This window comes from Falco peregrinus, chromosome 1, assembly GCF_023634155.1.
Source record: "Falco peregrinus isolate bFalPer1 chromosome 1, bFalPer1.pri, whole genome shotgun sequence".
Classification (NCBI taxonomy): Eukaryota; Metazoa; Chordata; class Aves; order Falconiformes; family Falconidae; genus Falco; species Falco peregrinus.
This window is the reverse complement of record NC_073721.1, coordinates 129,016,373-129,036,918: the sequence shown is the minus strand read 5'-3', so window position 1 is coordinate 129,036,918 and position 20,546 is coordinate 129,016,373. Positions and strand designations below refer to the sequence as shown.

Below are 20,546 nucleotides of genomic sequence, written 5' to 3'. Positions count from 1 at the left end.
ACACAGAATCATTTTGTTTAGCCTATATACAAATATATATATTTTAAGGAGGGTTACAGGTGAAGCTGGGCAACTGCAAGGAAAACACAGCCCTGAATACCAGCAGAGGGTCTTCTGTAGTTGATTTATCTATAAATAACGTCACTGCTGTTTGTCACAGCAGCCCCTTGCAGCCTAATACCTCACGAGAGATTACGATGGATCAATGGACTGCCTGAGCTGAACCTTCGCTTAAGCAGATGGCTTTGGTGCTGTAGTGACCACCTTTAAAGCCCATTCGCTTTCTAGCTTGCTAATTATGTCACACGTGGCCTGCTGTGTGATCGCAGGATACTGACCTGTTAATCCAGCCAAAGTCCAGCCAGAGCGCTCCAGGAAAAGGCTCCCCAGACACTGGAATTTATTACAAGGGCCTATTCAAGGAGAGTTCCCTTTACCACTCGCAACCCCTACAAGCAGGTAGGGGGTTTTGGCAGCTCATCTTGCAGCTGCAAGCTAAAGGAGTTAAGCAGATTTCACAGTTCTGATCAGCTGCAGCTAAGACCAAGCAAAACATCTTGTGCACCCAGACAGCATCAGCTGAAACTGCTCTTCCCAAAAATTACATCACAACTCTGGGAAAATGTTCAGCAAGTTTAAAAGCTAAAGGAATTATCATATTTCAAAGGCAAGGGCTTTTCAGATGCAGAAGGCACCCCATGCTTTATTCCTGCAAGATTCTTTTTGGACAGTAATGCAGCCGATTGACAATGTTGTTAGAGGCAGAATTAAAATAAGCTTCTGAACAACAGAAAAATCATGGCTGTAAGAATACCTAAGCTACAGCGTTCCTTAGTATGTGCATATTCACCCAAAAAACCACCATCAGGAGATGCTGACCAACCTAGGCTTTTCTCAAAATGCCTGTGTACATTCAAACAGGATTTCCAACACGTGTGAGTTCTGCAGAAGTTCTGATCATTTGACATGTAAAGAAACACGCACTTACCACTTACAGAATTATTACACTCAGCTGCATTTTTAAACACCTGATTTGCTCCTATTCAGGAGCAGCCAGAGCTGTCAGCATGCATTGACAGGCTGAACAGATCCTCCACAGTGGATGCTGCTGCAGAGGACACAGAGGCCAGCTTCTTAGCAGAGATAACTGCCCACCAGAAATTAAAACTAAATCCAGGACTTCTGGTAGAACCCTTAAGGAAGTTATGTCATTTTATAATAATTTTAATGTTAAAAGTTCTCTTCCCCACCCCCCAGCGATATTTAAGTAAACATCTTTTCAGTAGGGAGCTGAAAAAGAGCTTGTTACTTAAGAAAAATACTATGGTTGTATCATCCTGTAAGGAAGGTGGTGAAGGAAGTACATGAACAGAGTCTGTAAGTATCCACACAGGCAAATAACGGCTTTGCTAATGACACTGAATATACATGATCATACAGCAGGACCGACAGATGAAGCTAGACTAATGCCAACTAATTGCAAGATGATGCTAACCATAACCACGATATGTAAGAACAAGGCGCTAGGCATTTTATTTATCTTTAAGAAAACTGACACTTCAAATGTATCTTCACACATCAAACACGAAAACACTTTGAGAAACACAAGACATGAACTGAACGAAGACACCAAATCCTAACAATTCTCTGGTCTTGTGCAAAAAGAAGCTGCCAGCTATAGAAACTGAAGCAAGCTGGAAACAATATATAAACTGTTTATATATAAACTGAAGCAAGAACAATCCATATTTGCTAAGTGATCACATTACCTATTTCTACAGGGGGCAATAATACTTGGAGGAAATTAAGTTTTCAAGCTGAAGGTCTCCAAGCAGAAAATATATCAGCTTTACAGTTGAGCATGCTGCGTTACATCTTCAGGATACTAAGCACCAATGTGCACCTGCATCGTCCTTTCAAACCATCGTCTGCAGCTTCAAAGAGGAATAAAAACATTTATTCCTAAAGATGGTGTTCCAACAAGAAGTGAATTTCATCTTGTGATCGACTGAAAGGCATCATCTCTTCCTTGCTAGGCTTGGAAAGTTCTCTTACGCAGGAACTACGTAAGCGCAGCGACTTCCCTGCGGTTTTTGCTTAGTTGAGGATGATATGCAGAGATCTCATCCAACGTAATGAAAACGAAAGGCCAGCAGAAGCAAAGCACAAGAGAAAGATTTAAGGTGGCAAGGCGACAGTTCCAAACTGGCACCGAGGGGCTGTCAAAAGCGATTACAAACTACCCCCATTAGGAAAAGAAGAAATAGGATCCAACAGCTTAAAGTTGAAGCCCCACACAGTCTCCATCTGTCAGCACTCCGTTTTTCACTGCCATCTACCAGCAGACAGTGAGGCAGAGCAGAGCCTTGCAGGGAAAAGGGTACAGTAAAAGTCAGCACTGCAGCTGCCCCACTTTTTCCTGTAAGGTTGCTAAGAAAGAAAGAAGGAAAGCTTTCTAGGACACCTTACCTTCTACCGCAGGGTGACCTAGTGTTCTCCTACAGCCAAGTGATAATTATATTTCTTTAAGAGGAGGACATTTTGCCAGGTTATCCCAATGAGAGCATAAGTGCCAAGAATACATTCTTCTCTTCCCTTGCTGGGCACGGCTCTGCAGCAGCCATTTCCAGCTCTGCTAGGGCAGGGGCTATTTTTGTATGCAGTCTGAGGGGAGCGCTACATGGAATATTAATATTTCAAGGCATGATGCTAGTCTTTTTCAAGATACAGCTGAGACATTAATCCAGTACACTTATTCAACCAAACTGTTTGGCAAATTGTATTCTGCTACACAAAATATAAAATACCGCTGCAACTGACCCCAGTCACAGATGTAGCCAAGAGATACGTTTTCCTGTGAAGCATTTCAAGTCGAGATTTTTCTTACACCGTTCTGCTCTAGTGCCAGTAACAGATAAAGCACCAAATGAAATAGGTTTTGTTCAGAAAAGATTTAGGATTTCACTTCACCTTTTAAGCAGCAGAATCCACATCTCCATTCAGATACAGTTGGCTGTGGAGACGTGGATACAACATGCTACGTCAACTCCTACATCAACGAAACCAAGATATTGCCCCTGATAAAAGAAAGCAAAATTTTTTTTATTCTTACATTGTGAAACAGGAAAACTAAACACTGAAGGTTGGTTTGAAACAGCACATGGAAGAACAAAAAGAGGTAGGGCTGGTTTACATTAATTGCTAAAAAAATATCAGAATAAATACAGAATTAGGCCATTTTTGACTTCTGAAAAGCAACGTTGTTTTGATAGTTTTACACTAAATCACATCAGAAAGAGGGTTTGTGCCAGAGTAAACACTGGACCTCCACGCTTCAAGCGCCCAATAAGCACAAAATATACTGTGTAGCAGCTTTCTGAATGGTATGCTTTTAATACAGCTCTGAAAAGAGGGTGGGGTTTTTTTCATGTTACAGGGCACACAATGTCATTTCTTGATAAAAAGGAGATATTCAGCCCTTCATCCAGGTATTTTCAAGGTATTTTACTAGCATTGCTAAAGAGGAGAGGAAAACTAATAATGCATAATACTTCCAAACCATGTCCCAGTTAACAAAACCCCTTCAAGTTTTCCCATTAACAGACAAAATTAAAGCAAGGGCAAAAGCACCTAAAAATATTCTTGCATGTAAAAACTATTATGTCTTATGGGTGACCTAGTAAAATGGCTCTGCGAGATTTATTTTTCTGCATTATAATTCTAATCCATGTCTACCTCTATAGCCTGAGCAGAGAGTTAAGACACCATTTGGGTACTGTGAGAAGGGAGAACGTGACATGCATTTTCGGTGTAATGCTTAGGATCATTCCAAAATGCAGTTGTGCTAAGAGAATGCCCAACTTCCTAATTAATTTCTGGTACAGCACTGTGAAACCGTAGTAGAGGTTTAAGACAGCCAGGAGTCAAGAAACCAAGATCTTCCAAGGCTGCTGAAATAACCACTCCTTTTCCAGCATGCTGCTTGGCCTGGAGCCAGAGTAAAAGTGGAAGAATAACATTCTGAGTGCAGGTATGGCATGCGAAACAAAAAGTCCCTAGCTCAGCTCAAATTAGGGGGTATAACAAAAGGATTTTTCAAAAGTGGTAAGTTCTATGTCTCTCGGAAGCAGCCAACAGAACTGGTCTGAGCACTTGCTATTGGGAAATCTATAGCAACTGGGGAGGATAAGAAGAGAAAAGTGCAAAATGAGTGAGGGATGAGGAAGGAATTCAGAAGAATCCCCTCGATGAGATAATGGCAGAAAGGCCTTATAGGAAGAGGCATTAAAAAAAAACTACCTGTACAGGTGCACAGAAAGAAGGGAGCCTTGAAAGGAAAGAGAACAGATGCACTCCCCCATCAGCCATGCTACATGCATTGGTATCTGGGCAGCAGAGGGAACTGGAAGCATGTTCCTCGCCATCTGGTTTTCACTGCAGCTGCTCTGCACTGGACAATGGTTTGGAGTATCAGAAGATAGAAAGACAAACTTGTTTCATCCTCCTTCTCCCAAGATCTTGATAAGAGCAAAAAGATTGCAGAGGCAGAAGTCTTCACAGTTGTATTTTGGGCTTTTTCTGCTTTCTTTTAATCTTCAAGTTTTCAGAGCTCTCGCATCACAACACTGCAAAAGCACTGCAGGTATTTCCACCATGTGGCAACAAAACAATTAAAAAAAGCATACTTTTTTGGTAGATAGCACACGCTGCATCCTGGCTGGTGCCTGGCAGGATCATCACCACTGTTCCTGCTGAAAATAGCCACGTCATACATCATGTCCTGGTCACCTGCAACGCTCTCAGCCAGCCGACTTCACTGCAAAAACAAAGGGTGGGAAAAAGATCCCTCCCTCAAGGCAGAATCCTCCTAATACTTGTATTTACCCAGCCTGTTATTTCAGGCTTAGATCTGCACTCACACAATGCCCTAACAGCTCTCAGAACTTGAGCAAGAATACTCAGTCTCCACCAGACACTTTATCCGACAGCCGGACTGTCTGAGGGAAGCAGACTTAAGCCATTCCTGGGAACTCCAAGAGAACGACACTAAACCCCAGTATTTTCATACTACCACTGCCCTAGTCATTTTTTTTTTACCAAGAAAATCTGCTTTCAATATGCAAGCACACCTAGCAATTCTAACGCGAAGCTCATGTTTCTGAATTTTTAAGCTTCTTACGCAGCACATGTAGAGATTCAGGAAGAAAACAGGCAACATTACATAAAAGGCAAATGGCACTGGTATATCCTGGATTACATCTGCTGCGAGGCATTTGTTAAAGCTGTTCACAAGTTGTCAGAAAGTCACTATTTTGGTCTACAAGCACTTTCATATTCAAAACCATCATTTCTATGTGCATCAGCAGTTAAAAACTGCAGTATAATTACAATTCACAATTAAGCCATTAAATCTATGTACAATTGCTTAACCACAAATACTGCGACAGGCCTCACAAGCAGGTAAGCATTAAATTATGGCAGCTGCAAGGTCAAACAAGATTCATGCATCAATGCCATCACATATGCCTTGATTAACAACTAGGAAACATCTCCACACGTGAAGCAGTATCAAAAATCTGTTTGCTTCAAGAATTCTTTGGCAGAATATGTAGAATATTTACACCAAACTGCAGGAGTCTCAGAGAATGCCTTCCCTAGCAAAGTAAAAAAAAAAAAAAAAAAAAGCCCGTATATTCTTTGCCACTAGCATGGATATTATTCAGAGACATTTACATCCAAGAAAGCATGTGCGATACAAGTTCAGCTGTATGGCTCTTCCAGGAGCAGTGACTAAATGAGTACTCTCTGATCGGAATGAATTCATGTACAATACTAGGACTGCAAAAAGACTGCAAAGTTCTCCAACTTGTGCTTTTAAATGCAGCCCAAATTTATTACTACTAAAGTTTCCAAATATCAGGAGTTCAATAGGAAAGCATCTTTTCAGTTTAAAAGTACACATGCATTCCAATTTGCTTTGCAGATGACTTGACAAAGTACTTCCCACCCCAGACAAGCCCTGGTACTTCTTTCTGCCAAGGAGGAATTTGAGGCACATCAGCCACTCTTGCAATGCTTTATGGAGGAGCAGGTGAATAGTTACTGAGTCCCAGATTGCGACTGCAGAGCAAGCTGCAGGTGTAATACCTCCCAGGAGTGGTGCTGGAGTCATTAGCTTCTAACTGATGACTATTCATTTGTATTTATGTATAAATTACCTGTGAAAAGTTGTTAGTTATTATTTTCCCTCTACCTTTTGTGCCAATACTTCAGATACGATTCTTTCTTTCTACAGCGTTAAATCCTATGCCCCTGGAAACCTCTCTGCCAAGTTCTCTCAGTGTCCCTGTCTGGCAGCAGACAGCAGAGATGTATACAAAGCTTTAAAAGGTCTTCATCTATTACCAAAGTTAAACTTCCTGTCTCTAAAAGTGGTTTGTCACCCAAAGCAACCTAGAGAAGGCAGAAAGGACTATAAGTTGTTAATTGAGATATTAGAAGATTTAGTAGCTACAGTGTAAGAGCAGAATGCAAAAAAAGCCCCCCCAAAAAGAAAAAAACCCCGACCCTACACCAATATACCTTCAACACCCAGAAGACATGGTGACCAGAAGTACAATGTAAGTTTGAACTCAACTTGCTATAAGCAAGGCAATAATTACTTTTAGAGATTCAGTCAAGATTTTTAATCAGTAAGTCCATTTCTCACGTGTTCACATGCCATACACCTCTTAGCTGGGCCAACAGGAAATTGGGGTGCACTTGCACGCGCACATATTTTAATTTCCTTCTTCCCTTGCACAGATAGCTTCTGTGCCAGATCTGGTTAAACACTAGGTATATTTTGATAGGTTGTTTTATGCAAAATCATGGGAAAAAACCTTTTAAAATCGATACAGAAAATCAGCAAGCTTTTCTTGGTACAGCAATCTGTCAGAATGCTTATGTATATGGCAATATTTCTCTTCCCCAGGAAACTGTATGGTTCAAAAAGCGCTGTTCTCTAGAGAGGAAAGATGGCATTCAGAATAATACTGTTGCATTTGTCATTTCACACAGACTGCCGAATTACCCCCACTTCCTCACTTCAGATTCAGGAACCTGACCATGCAGTGGGGCACCAGAAGTTCCCAGGAAAGAGGTCAGCTGTCAGCTTTTGCTACAGATCTGTGATACCCAATTTAAACAGCAATGATCACAATATAGATCAGGACAGGCTGCATCACTGGCACAGGGGTGCTAAGAGATAGTGTGAAGCTTCCTCCTTCCCATTTGCTATTTTCAAACAGCAGTAGAGGAAGCTCCACATTTAAGCTGAATGTGTAAGGAAGATGGTAAGTAATGCTAACGTAGATTTCAAACAAGTTTACAGTACACCTTCATAAAACCAGCATCAGTATAGTCCCAGATGCACATAGGCTGTTTGCAAGACTTTTTAACACATTTTTTCTATAAACTCATCTGCCTTTGACCAACAAAGCTGCCATATTGCATCAATTCCATCTTACTACAGCATATAAGGGACAAACCACAGCTACTGCAGAGCAGTGGGCCAGTAATTTCCACAGTTATTCAACAAACTAACAACTGTATTGTGGCAGTAGTTTAATACTGTATAAAACACCATCACCTCTATGTTGTACGTCCAACAGAAACACTATTCTTTTGTTCAAGAACTACCATAAAGCTTGGTGCAAACCTTTCACATTTTGCAGTTTCTATCCACTATTTTAGGGTCCTAAAGAGGTCAGAAGACTACTAACATACACAAGACAGAAAAAAATGGTGCACAAAAGTGGAAAACCCCAATCTGGTACAGGACATCTGTCCCAACCAGAACCCAGGCTTTCCCAGCAACTGAAATAGTCTCTGCAGACAAAAAGACAGTTCCAAGCTACCACACGAGAGATGCTGGTTCTTACTCTTTTCCTATTCACAACAAAGTACATTGAATACATTCAGATGGCTTCATTTACGGTGAAATATGGAGGAACCAGCAGCTGTCTTTGCATAAGCACAAACACATTCTACAGCAATCTTTATCCTGCTGGACAGGTATGGTCTCTTGTGATAGCCAGATTTACCAAAGGAGTGCAGAAGTGTGCTAGAAGGTGTTTTAGTACCTCTTGTGTGGACCACAAATGCAATGGTCATAATCTTTTATCTGTGAGATCTTTCCCCTACGACTGTGTGCAAGACTTTCCCTTGAAATTATAACCAAGGATTGGACACATATTATATATCATGAGAAGAGGCCTCCTGAGCTGGCTCTCTCGTACAGACACCGAACACGATGGCAGAGGCAGTGGAAGCATACACTTTCAGGAAGAGGAAATAAAACAACAACAAAAAAAGAGTACCTCTCACTTCTATAGTGGCGTTGGCTATAGGAGAGTTTGAAAACACAAACACGCACAAGTATTCCCCTGACTCTTCTGCTCTGGGCTTCAAAATCCTGCAGACAGGGAGAGAACACATGAGCCGTGTTAAGTACTGTGTTAGCAACCAAAAATGAGCAGGCTAGGAATTTATTTCCCTACCCCCCATACTTCACAGCTGTCATTTGTTAATTGAAGGTATGTTATACAGACATACCTACTTGAAATAAGAGATGTTGTACGCCTAGAAAAAGGGTGAGCTCTAGTCTGGAAAGTCAGTATCAATTTAGCTAGAGACACTGCATTTAGTTTAAAAGCAAAGAAGGAGCCCAATACCTGTTAATTATGCACTACAGTTAGTTTGATGTGAGTCACGCTCCAGTTGCTAGGCTATTAGGCAGATACCACCTCCCACTGAGGGAGAAACTGGATTTGTATGTACTATCTGCATTCAAAAAAATCATAGCATAGCCAATTGGAAAGCAACAGACACAATCAAGGCTTACACTGTCATTTCATAAGCTGTTTTCTTTTTCTCTTACGAGATATGAGACTGGTCCATTAATGGCTTTCTCTGATTCAAGCTGCAAGTGGAAAAACTGCAAAAGCTGGTCAACTCATGAAGACACCACACAGGAATCTGCTGCCACTTGAAATTAGGAAAGACTAACGCAATAACAACTAGTAGAGGGGAAAACAGGTGCAAACCAGCCAGAAGAAAATCAGAGCTGCAACAAATGCAAAATAAAAACAAACAAGAAATACTAAAAAACCTCACCCCCAACAACCAAACAAAAAGCCAGGAAAAAACTGCCCAAGATAACTTGACACTCAAGATGGTGCTACCTTCAAGTTCACCAGCTTTTGCTGTCCTTCAAAAAGCTTTTGGATACAAATGACTTAAAAAGCTCTGTGCGTATGTTCTTCAAATATTTACCTACAAAAGACATCTTAGACTAGAGAAGCATACAATGATGTGACGCAGAATTCACATCTCCATACAGCACAGAATAAGGCAGAGTACTACTCATCCCTCCCTCCCTTTACTGAAAGGCTTCTTAGCTTTCTTCATTATTACTATTTTTTAAAAACACATTAAGTAAATAGCCTGCAGATGAACAGAAACTGTGCAGAAGAGCACTGTAATAAAATAATTTAATTATTAAATTGATTTATTTCACTTATATTTTATTTATTTATATGATTTATTTAATTATTATATATATAGTAATATAATTATTAATTTTTAAAAAAAAAAAAAAAAAAAAAAAGAAGAAGAATGAAGCATGGAAACTGCTTAGACACATGGAAAAAGCCACTCAGTTTAACACAATACTTTGACCCAAGTCTTCACTGTGTTTACAGCACTTCTTTCCGGAGTCGACCAGTGAAAGTCTGAAGTTAGTTACAAAGTTAATAAGTCTTTCAGATAAGCAATAATACACCCACTTTTCACGGAGTTAGAATTACAGATTATCATAATGACAGAAAGAACAACTACTTAAGAATCATCAAGCATCAAAGGCATAATTGCCATTTAAACTGTAGGCAGGCGAAGCAGCCTTAGGAAGTGCGCAGCAACGCTGAACATTAATGCCTGCCGACACCACTGGCAAAGGTGCACTCCACAGAGCTGCAGTGAGACAACCCCAGCCAACTGCTCCCATCACCAGGCTATCTTGCGACTCTGCAATAGAGAGGGAAGGCAGAGAATACCTGGCCTTCTGTAATTGCATTTAGGTCCTTAATAGTGAAGGAATCATACTTTGACCACTTCTTTTTTTATTCACTTAAGTCAACGCTTCAGGAGGGTGGTGAGGAAGTAAGACACTGTATTCTTTCAGTTCTACACAGACTGCTTGACAACAGCCAGTACTAGAGTATTATTACCATAAATCATTAAAAAAGTGTAAACTGATACAGCTGCAAAGTTTTAAAGACAAACAAGCACCTGAAACAAGTTTGTGCAGCCAACAACTTCCTCCAGTCCTGTGGCTTTAGTAAAAGCCCAGCTTTTTGTACATGTAGACTTTTCAGCAGATGCAGAAAAAGCCAACCAAACAAAAAAAGAAACAGAAACAAAAACCCACCAACTATTTTCTTCAGTTTAGCTCAGCAACCTTCTACACAACTCTGAATTAACTGATGAGGAATTGCCAAATAAGTCACTCCTTATTTCCTCCAAACTATGAATGTAGACTAGGGAACAGGTCTCTACAATGACAGGACAGGATGGCCAGAACCACTTCCCGGCACTTTCTGCTGTAAAAGAATACACTACAAATAATTCTTGCCCATTTTTAATTAAAATGGTGAACTAAAAAGCTATACTTAACTCTGAGCTTTCTGATTTCAGCTGGCTTCCAGCAAGAGCAGCTAAAACAAGTTTGAATGAAGAATGAGGAAAGATGTATTCAGTTTCTAATGTTGTATAAAGCAGGATTTTTAAGGAGTAGTTTAACCCATAAATTCTGAAGCTTTCTGGATAGCAAACAATGCTGAACTTCACATTCTAACTATTTTATAGCAGACCAACACATGTTAATAACTGAAAAACCAAGAACCTAAAGCTTTTTTAAGGAAAATAAATAGAACACAAAAGATTAACAAAGTATTTAAAAAGTGCTTGAGTGAAACATCCTCTTGTTAACCACAACTATGTTGCCACTACTTGCATGGATCCTCACTGACAAAATCTGGTATTTCCATGTTCACAAGTGATCAAATCAAACTAGACGTTCACAAACCGATCAAATGCAGTGTGATCATATGCAACAAAAAAATGCCACAGAAAGCCTGAAACCACAACATGCAGCAAAGCAGCTTAAAAATTATCAGGAATTCAAGATCTACTTTGCAAATGCAAATCTACTATTTCTCAAGCTGTCCCCGAGACTGCGGCATGCTCTAGCAGCCCCTTCATTCTCTGGGAATAGAGAGCCTGTCTTACAGTCTGCCCACCTTACTTCCTTCTTCTCCAGGAAGTTAAAACTGAAGCCAAGTTTAATTCTTCCTTTACAGAGGAATTTGGAAGGAAAAATCCACCGCAGCTTGGAAGAGATTATAGACAAGTCAGCCTCAAAACCTGGCTTCTTAAATAATAATGTGCAATTTTCGGTAACCTTGATGCAAAGCGCCTTTTTTACCACTCAAGCTGGTGCTTTTGGACAAGACTGCTCATCAAGTTAATTGCTAGATAAGAAAGTAGAGCCTTTAAAACTCAGACCCAGTGTTAAACATTGTACTGAGAAAGTAACAAGATGTAATTTGGGAACTAAATGAGACTATTTTTTTAACTGCAAAATGGAACAGATAATGCAAAGTGAGCTAAAGCAGAGAACAAAAGGAAAAATTTGAACATCAGCATCAAACACAACTTCCATAATACTGTGGATGAAACGATGCTTTGCTAAGGCAACAAAAACCTTTCTTAATTAATTAATAATTCATTAATATTTCTTAATCCTGTGCCAGTATGCAACATCAGTGCGGTAAAGAGCCCACAGTACTGTGCTAGACACAGAAAGAAGCCAGTTGAGTGTGTAGGCATGTTTCCTTGCTTTAGTGGACAAGCAAGGAACAGTAAACCAGATGTGCTATAATGTAGCGGGCCTTGATCAGACATAGGCACCTCTTTCTGGTGTAACAGCCGAGCAGGAGAGTCAGAAGTGGTCTAGTGTCTCCAAAGAGTAAGTTACCACCAGTGGTTAAACCATTCTTTCATGCTCTTTCATCTTAGCTCAGCACTGAACAGAAAGTTGTATTTGCTATCCACACTGGCATCAAGTAAAGAAAATGGAAGAAAATAACACAAAAATCACACATACAAAACAGATTGTTGTTGGCATCACTGCGCAAGCTTCACATGCTCTCACCAACTCCGTGGCAAGAAAGCCTCACTTCAGGAACACAGAAACCCTCAAAAGATTTCTGCTTGATGCAAGCTACAGTGCACCAGAACAGGTGGCTGTACATGCTCTGTTGTCCTTCACACCCTTAGATGGAAAGTAAAGACAAACCCAGAGAATCCACACATGGATGAGATTAATGCTGAAAAACTTGGATGTACTGACAAATAAGAAGCACAAGTGATACAGCTGTACTGGTTTAATCAAGATTTGGCATCGTTTCATAGTAGTGGTCTGACAACTCATCAGTAACAACTCAGAGAAGACACTTTTTTTATCTCCCAAGGCCAGAAAATTACTAAACCAGCCGATTTCAGCAGTGATTTATGTGCTTCATTTCCCTGCACAACAAAGATGCACAGCTGCAGATCCATCTTTATGCAGACATAAATAGGATAGAGACTGCACAACACAGAGGAAAAGAAAACTAGGCTGCATGTCTGTGCCTATGTCCACACATGTATACTCTAGAGAAGAGCTAAACAAGTTTAGATTGAGAGGAGATGTTTACAGTATGTTTTTATTGACATTATGTTTACGTGAGCCAGTTGGGACAGCTGTAGACAATGGTCTTTCCAGACTCTTTCTTCTAATGCTGTTCACAGATGTACCTTTTGTGGAGCCTTTAATGAAGACCAACCCAATCTGTGTGACCACTGTGAAGCTGGACCAGGGACCTTGGAGTCCCGACATCTCATCACCTATTCCAAAGCTATAGGTCTACCAGGTCTGCCATTCTCCAGTGTAACGTGAAGGTTATCCCAAGGAGACTTACTTGTATTCTGTAGTGTTGGAAGATTTTCTAGTGCCAGGGATCTCTTCTCCGTTCTTCACCCAGTAACTGGCAGAAAGGGGGCTGGGACTTGTGGTAAGATTACACTGCAATGTGACAGCCGGACCATACAGATGAATCACTACATCCTCACTGGCATTGATCCTGGGCTCTGAAAGAAAGGATACATTAAATAGCAACAAATCTTCACTGCCAATTGTGCCACACTAGTTTAAAATTCAAAGGGGAATCAGGAAGGGAAAAGATTACACAAGGAATGTCACTGCACTACTTTGGGAGACATCAAGAAAGTCACAATAAAACAGCTGACCACTAGTGAAGGCAACACCTTACAGATCAGCACTCCTATATGAAAAAAGAGAATTATATATTTTAGATTGTTTATTTTAATATTTAACCTCACGACACATTTCTACATAAGATTATTAATAAGTTTTTACACACTATTGGCCATAACATGGGAAAACACACATCCTGTGACTATACACAAGAGATCAGCTAGTCCTTTAGAAGCGACTTCTTTCTATTGGTTCTATTACTTTGTTCCTCTACTTCAAGGTTTAAAACAAACTCATCTTCTGTATAGAAAAGTTAGACAGTCTTCTGAATATTATTTCCAGACTTCCCCCTGCAAAAATACTAATGTCTACGTAAGGAAAATATTCTGTGCACACAAGGTATTTCAAATAGCACAACTTCCCTGGTGTCTGAAATTCAAGCAAACACCCAGTGTGAGTAAGGCACAAGTCTGATTAAGAATACCTGAAAGTGGCCCTTAACTCTTGGCAATAAAAAGTGAGAATATACACCATGTTAAGAGTCAGAAACTATTTGTTTTCTGAAGTAACCTTAAACATAAACATTTATGAAGAAAAAAAATAAATATGTGAGCCCCATTGCATAAACCGACCACAAGAGTTACATGCTTTGCTGCTTGCACTAGAACTGAACCCAGGCTATTTCACATTATAATCTTACCTGGTAACATTAAATTCACATTTTTTAGGGAAAAGCCTTACGGAAGTGATAAGATTAGTATGAGGGCACTGTCCTTACATTTGATAACCACAGTTTCTTAAGATCATGCAGACAGCTATTACTGTCTGTCAAATAAGGCTGACAAATTCTTTGAATATTCAGAGACAAGTTTCTCCCCAAACTTGGTAAAAAGACCTTTCTATTGAAGGTCTCATGGCTCACATCTGGCTTCAAGTATTCTCTAAAAAACCCAACAACCCAACAAAAACATCCAAACACAGGATGCCAGAGCTTAAAGGAAATTTAAGAATTCTTGCTGTTTGTCCTCCAAAAATATCTAGATTTAGCATTGGCTATAGTTTCAGCGTGAACTAAAGACCACTACTAGAGCAGTCTTTACTGTGTGAATGCTGCTGTGTGCCCTCTATCTTTGATGTATCTCCTTACATTAAAGGGTGAAATGAGTTCCAAAGAAGTAGCTGCTCATTTCACCAGCCACTCTCCTGCAGCACCAACCTCTCAGAATGCAAGGGCTGCCTCCTCTGCATTCTCGTCAGCAGGAAAGGGCAGGAGTCTGAGGAAGTCAGTCACTAACGGACATCTTCATTGTTTTTGCAAGTCAGCACAGAATTTTTAACCCTGTAAATTTTGTTATGCCTTGTAGTATTTAGAACATAAATTTAGTCACAGTCATGCAGTCTTTTGGATATTCATCTGCATAGCACTTGGAACACAAATTATGAAACAGAATGAGGGGAAGTGGAAAATACCATCAGAAACACTGCATTTTTCAACATATAAAACATTCATCTATCCAACAGTACGGTACTTACTGCCCAGAAAGGCAGGGATAAAATACACCTACCTATAATAACTCAACAGAGCCATTCCAGTCTTGCATATCCTTTCCCCCTCTCCTCAGTAGACTGTCTACAGTTTGTTTTCTCAGCTACTTAAACCTAGGAGTATCATTTGACTGCAGAAAAACTAGCAAGTACTGTAGTAACAGAAGGTTTTTGACACTTCTCTTAGACACCTCACTATTAGCGCATATTTTCAACTGTGTTTCTGCTTCATTTTTCCCATGCTGGGAATTTTATGCATGCAAGAATCTATCTGGGTCCTACAGGGTACAAATTTGTTTTATTACAACCATACCATTACTGGACTGCTCTGTCTGCTTTTCAATCCCCAACAAAAAGCTAGTGTGCATTCTCACAAAAATACTGACAGAGCTCTGGAAATATTTTTAACAATATGTTTGAAATAATAATTCAGTGTCCGCATGTTAGAGAAATAAAATTTTGCTAGAATTCACTGATCATACTGGTTTTTGTTTTAATAATTTTCTTTGATGATAAAAGCAGTGTCTTCAAGTCTGCAGCCTGAAAAATAAACGCAGTGTTTCCCTTTTAGGAGGAGGATGTTGGCAAGACAGGCTTCAGGCCACTCTAACAGAGACTGCAACACATCTAGCAAGGGCCATTCTAACAGATGCTAATGCTGTCTGTGCTGTGCTGAGACACAACCTAAAGTGGTGATCAGCCTGCAGCAGTCCTAGAAACGGAAAGCATAAGTGTGGCCATCAGAAAGCATTATACAAATGCTAGCAACAGGAAAAAAGTCACAAAAAAATTTAATCTAGTCCCTACAAAAACTGTAAAGTCAAAGACTTAATCCAGAAGGGTTTTGACAGTGGTAATCTTCTGGCTTTCAGATTCTTTTGATAATGGACTCTTCAGCTTCTAACACTGATGAACCAAAACATATAGAAAAAAACTGCCTGAAGCTCCAAATGACTATTCCTGCTGACACCTCTTCTTAACTACCCCTCTGCTAAGGTGTGATGTCCAGAAAATACTTACAGTTGTCTCGAGCTCGTTTCGCCTGGGGCAAAGTTTGCTGGGGCCTTTTGTGTCTGACTTGCAACTTTTTGAGTTTTAGGTTAAGAAAATTAAAGGCAGTTGCAGTCTCATTTACATCTTTTAACTACACTTATGTTTCTTTAATTTGTTTATATTTTCAAAAAGTGATTTGGCAGTCCTAGCCTGATTTAATTCTAGAAGACACACTGCAAATGGAATACTACCAGGACAGTGACATCCAAAGAAGGATATCCACTTAAAAGAGCAAGATGCTGAACAGTCTCTTTTTATACATCACTTAAATTGCCCATTTTATGCAAGATCAAGGTTTTAGAGTTAAAAAACAACCAAATCCCCAACCATCAATAAGTGAAATTCTTTTTCCAAATTAGGAATGAGATAGAAGCCAGATGCTAGTTCTTGGGTACTAACTTAAAAGTCAAGTTGCACTTGACCTCTCTACACTTCAGTTCTGATATTGAAGACAAGCTGTGATTTAAAGGGCAGTGAAAAGAGGTTGTGCTTTTTTGGTATGTTTGATGTTCCCTTTCAGTGATCAAATAAACCCAGCAGCAAAATGGCCAGCATTAGCTGGAAACTCCAACACTGTTTAGTCAGAAAATCCCCATTCCAAAGACAAATTGTGTTCACACACACAATACAGCAGCTGAGGCATTTTGGGCAGCTTCAGATAAGATGGTGTCCACCTTCCAGGGACAGCTTGGAAACCTGCGTCCCCCCCTTATCTCCACGTCCAGCACGGTCACGCAGGAGTTTGATGTCCAAGTGGTCTGTCTCCCAAGCAGTAGCTGGTCAGATCTCTTAACATACACAATATTACAGAGTGAAGGCATTAAAGTATCTGGTTCAACATTTCCCCCCCCAACAAGTAAAACACGGAAGCAGAAGCATTATCCCAAGCACAAGGCACTTAGCAATGAAGTCACGATACACACTTCAGAGTTAGTAGCACGAGATGCAACAAGACAATGTTAACTGAGGAGGAAGACAAAAGGTTAAACTTCAGACCCCAGAGCAGGTTATTATCAATGCCCTGAGAGGGGAAAAATCCACTTTCCATACGAAGACATCTTCACAGTAACTCGTTCCCAAATGGTGACTTTTTATATGAAAAGGATTTTCTCCCTCAGTAGGTTACTAAAACTGACTGGACACAAAGAAAGGTGCCTAAATGTCTTAACAGGGGTAGAGGGGATTTCCAGAAGACATTACTTCCTAGAAGACCTTTTTTTTTTTTCTTTTGCTTTGTCTGAAGGCAGTGTAATTTCCTGAAGTTACCCAGCTCTTGCTGTTGTAGGTCATGCAAGCAATCTATGCATCTGAGTTCTCTGGGACCTCAAAGGACAAAGGAAGAATCAAGCATTAGGACTGAAAGCTGAGCAGGTTTGAGCTGAACCACCCAATGGCACTTAAGTTTTCAAGTCAGTCTGCTCATTGGATTCACTATCTGTTTCTTCACACATATCAATGTTGTTTCCATTTTCCAGGGGAAGGTCTCTGATCCAGCAGTGACAACTGCAGCATCAAGCTTTAGGGAGTTTGGGGTGGTTTGTTTTGTTTGGGTTTGGGGTTTTTTTGTGTTTTTTTTCTGTTTGTTTTTTGGTTGTGGGTTTTTTTTTTTTGGCTGATTGGTTTTAATGTATCCAAAAACATAACTGAGACGTAATTACAGAGTTTGACATTTTTGTACCCAGACAAAGCTCTAAGTGGTACATAAAGGGTTTATTTATGCACAGAGTACAGTAGCAAGACAACACCTATGCTCTACTCTTTGCCACCTTAGGACATTGAAAAAAATCATTGAGAAAGCAAGATCTCCTGTACCTCCATGCAGCAGGCTCATGTTGCAAATTTAATTGACTCTACCTATAACTCCTTAGACATTTGCTTCACCTTGTTAGCAAATGCAGAAGTTTTGCATCTTACACAAAACGAAACAGGATTCTTCTCTACTCTCTGACAATGCGGATTTCCAAATTGGTCTGGGACCACTTTAAAAGCAAGCTGAATGCAGAAAAGTCTTGTAACAAAATAAAGAACAAAAAGCAATTCTGGGTCAACCACATTCTCTGCTTTTGAAAGCTTTTCTGCTGCCAAAAGTTACATTCTCAGATGAAAGTCATCTAGCTAAAGTTATTAAAGTTATTAGTTCAACAAATTATATTCTCTCCCCCCCCCCCTTTCATAGGCTGGATTAAGAATAGCTGCATCAGTTCAGTGCTGCTGCATCAGAGAACTCATTAGAAACATGCTGCTGCTCAGAAAGTAAAAGAAACACCACAACTTTATGGAAAAATCCAAACATTAAACATCACACATAACTAAAAGGGAAGGATTTGAACAGAAGCATATATGCAACCAAAACCACGTGAGAAGGCATTCAGAGAAATTCCAAGGAAACAGAAGAAATAAAAATAAAAGTTAGACCTGGGAAGAACAGAAAAACAAATATAAAGGCACTCGTGGAGAAGCCAGCATTATGGTGGCTGGAAACCTACTACAAAACTTAAAAGGAGTAGGGGATAAACAAATTCAACACAGGGCTTGTTTTCAAACGGAAGCTATAAAACAGATCCATAGATTTTCCCCGAGTCCTTTGATCCTAAGGAGAAGAGACACAGATGGCAGACAACATCAGCACTACAGGTAGAGGAGCAGTCTTGGGTTCAAAACAACAGGACAAGGTAGCAGAGGGTTTTATCAGGGTAATGGGAGGGTAAGGGTCACTAGACTGTCTCTAGATACTACAGTGCCACTACTGTAGGGTGCCGGACTCACTCTGAAGGACGCTTATAGTAGCCTGGGCTCGAATCCACGTTATGGAGGGATTTTGCCTCAAGTCATTCCTCCTGGGATCGTTGCTGGCCCTGCACTCGTAAGTCCCAGAGTCTTCCAAGGTAAGGCGGGTTATTCTCAGCACACTCACCCCATTCGCCCCGTAGGCAGTGTTAATGGTGACACGGCGCTTCCGAGCGCCATCCCACAGCTGTTTGAAAGACTCAGCCCGGTTGACTTCAGCATACCACCACTGGATCTCTGGAGTGGGGTTCCCAACCACATCACAGTACAGTTCAAAGGCGTCCCCCGTGAGTTTAGTTTCTGACATGGGCGACTTGACAAACCCAGCTAGAGGGAGGGGCAGCAGAAACGCAGTGACAGAGCGGCAGAAAACAAAAGATCTTATAAAGAACAAAGCAATGAGGTGCAGAAAACAAAGAGTTAAGTAAGACATTAGCATCTATGATACCACAACTTTCATAGAAAAAGTACAACATGGACCACTTGCAGATGGAGGTCAACAACAGTTTGAAAGCAGTGCACCCCCACTCAGAGTATTCACAGGAAGCACAGCCTCACGGCATGAAGCGCCTGCCCTGGCCACTCCAGGCCACGGCTGCCACACACACCAGCCAGCTCAGAGCTGTAGAGCTGACTGATGGGTTTTCAAGCCTTCTACAGTTGCATGGACCTTGTAATTGGCAAGTGTTCAGTGTTCGTGGCCAGATGTCTTTTCTCTGAATCAGAGTTTTCTTGTTTTATATGACCTATCTACCTAGGAAAAAAAGGGAAAAGCCCTAATCTTGGGCCCTACACAGCTCACAACTGTGAACTCTGTTTTGACCTTTTCTTCCATCTATTTTGGACTTCTGAGGCAGGGAACTCCCCAAGATGCAAGTGACCTACTTTCCTGAAGTAGCTAGATCGCCACAGCTCCAGAAGCCTCACTACCTTCTAAGGTAAAAGGGAACTGTAGGGGTATATACGCAGACAGGCCAAAAGATAGTTTCATTAATTAGGAAACAGACAGTAAAGGTACTTGAACAGACCACACGATTTTTGCCTTCTGAAATGAGATGCCATACTGACATTCAGTGGTCAGGCCAAAATACCCTTATTATGGCATGAAATCCTTCAATACTTACCAGCTTCAGAGCTGTGTTAAGAGCACAGACATACTATATTGTCCTTCAATCCTATTTTCAAAGCTATCTATTGAAAACAGTGTTGCCTTAAAGCTAGTCTCTTCCCCCGCCAGGCCCCCCCCCTAAAAGATTAGAATACAGCTGGCCAGACAGATTATGCAGCAAAACCCATCATACTGCTGTGTTCCATGGGCAGCAGGACTTCTCATCAGCAAGCAGAGTTAAGAGTGCCACACAGCTGATAAAACTCAAGATTGTTTTATCCCTCTCCTCAAATTCACAGCTTATTTCCAGGAAGAGGATTGAAAGACAATTCAACGGATTTTAGAAAACTGAAAGGTGGACTTCAAGCTTTGGAAAAATTTCTGATGTACACCCATCAAATAGCACTTCCCCACACACATCATTTGACCACGCTCATGAATCAGTGAAACAAACAGTTGTACATTGACTGACAATTACGTGGGAAGTTTGCACTATAGATGCATCCCTGAAGAATCATTTGGGCAAGAAAACAAGACCAAGAGTCTCCAGAGCATGCAGAGAAACCGTTCATTGCTGGCACAGTCGCATTTGAAGAGCAATTGTGCTGTAGCTACAAGTAACAGCTACAAGAACAAACACTCAAAAATATTAACCTCAGAAATTGTTTCACTTACAAACTCATTTGACAAGGATTT

General features: G+C 40.5%; 1 protein-coding gene across 2 annotated transcripts in view; it reads right to left on the bottom strand.

The window, feature by feature from the left end:
* NPTN (neuroplastin) overlaps positions 1-20,546 on the bottom strand; it is a 59,720-nt gene that overhangs the window by 14,764 nt on the left and 24,410 nt on the right. The window contains exons 2-4 of one of the 2 annotated variants that reach the window (XM_055818587.1): positions 18,722-19,069; positions 13,062-13,230; positions 8,361-8,455 (exon numbers count right to left, since the gene is read on the bottom strand). In XM_055818587.1, the coding sequence (XP_055674562.1) occupies positions 8,361-8,455; positions 13,062-13,230; positions 18,722-19,069 (612 nt within the window). The remainder of the gene's footprint in view (positions 1-8,360; positions 8,456-13,061; positions 13,231-18,721; positions 19,070-20,546) is intronic. The other variant, XM_055818593.1, reaches the window with a different exon arrangement.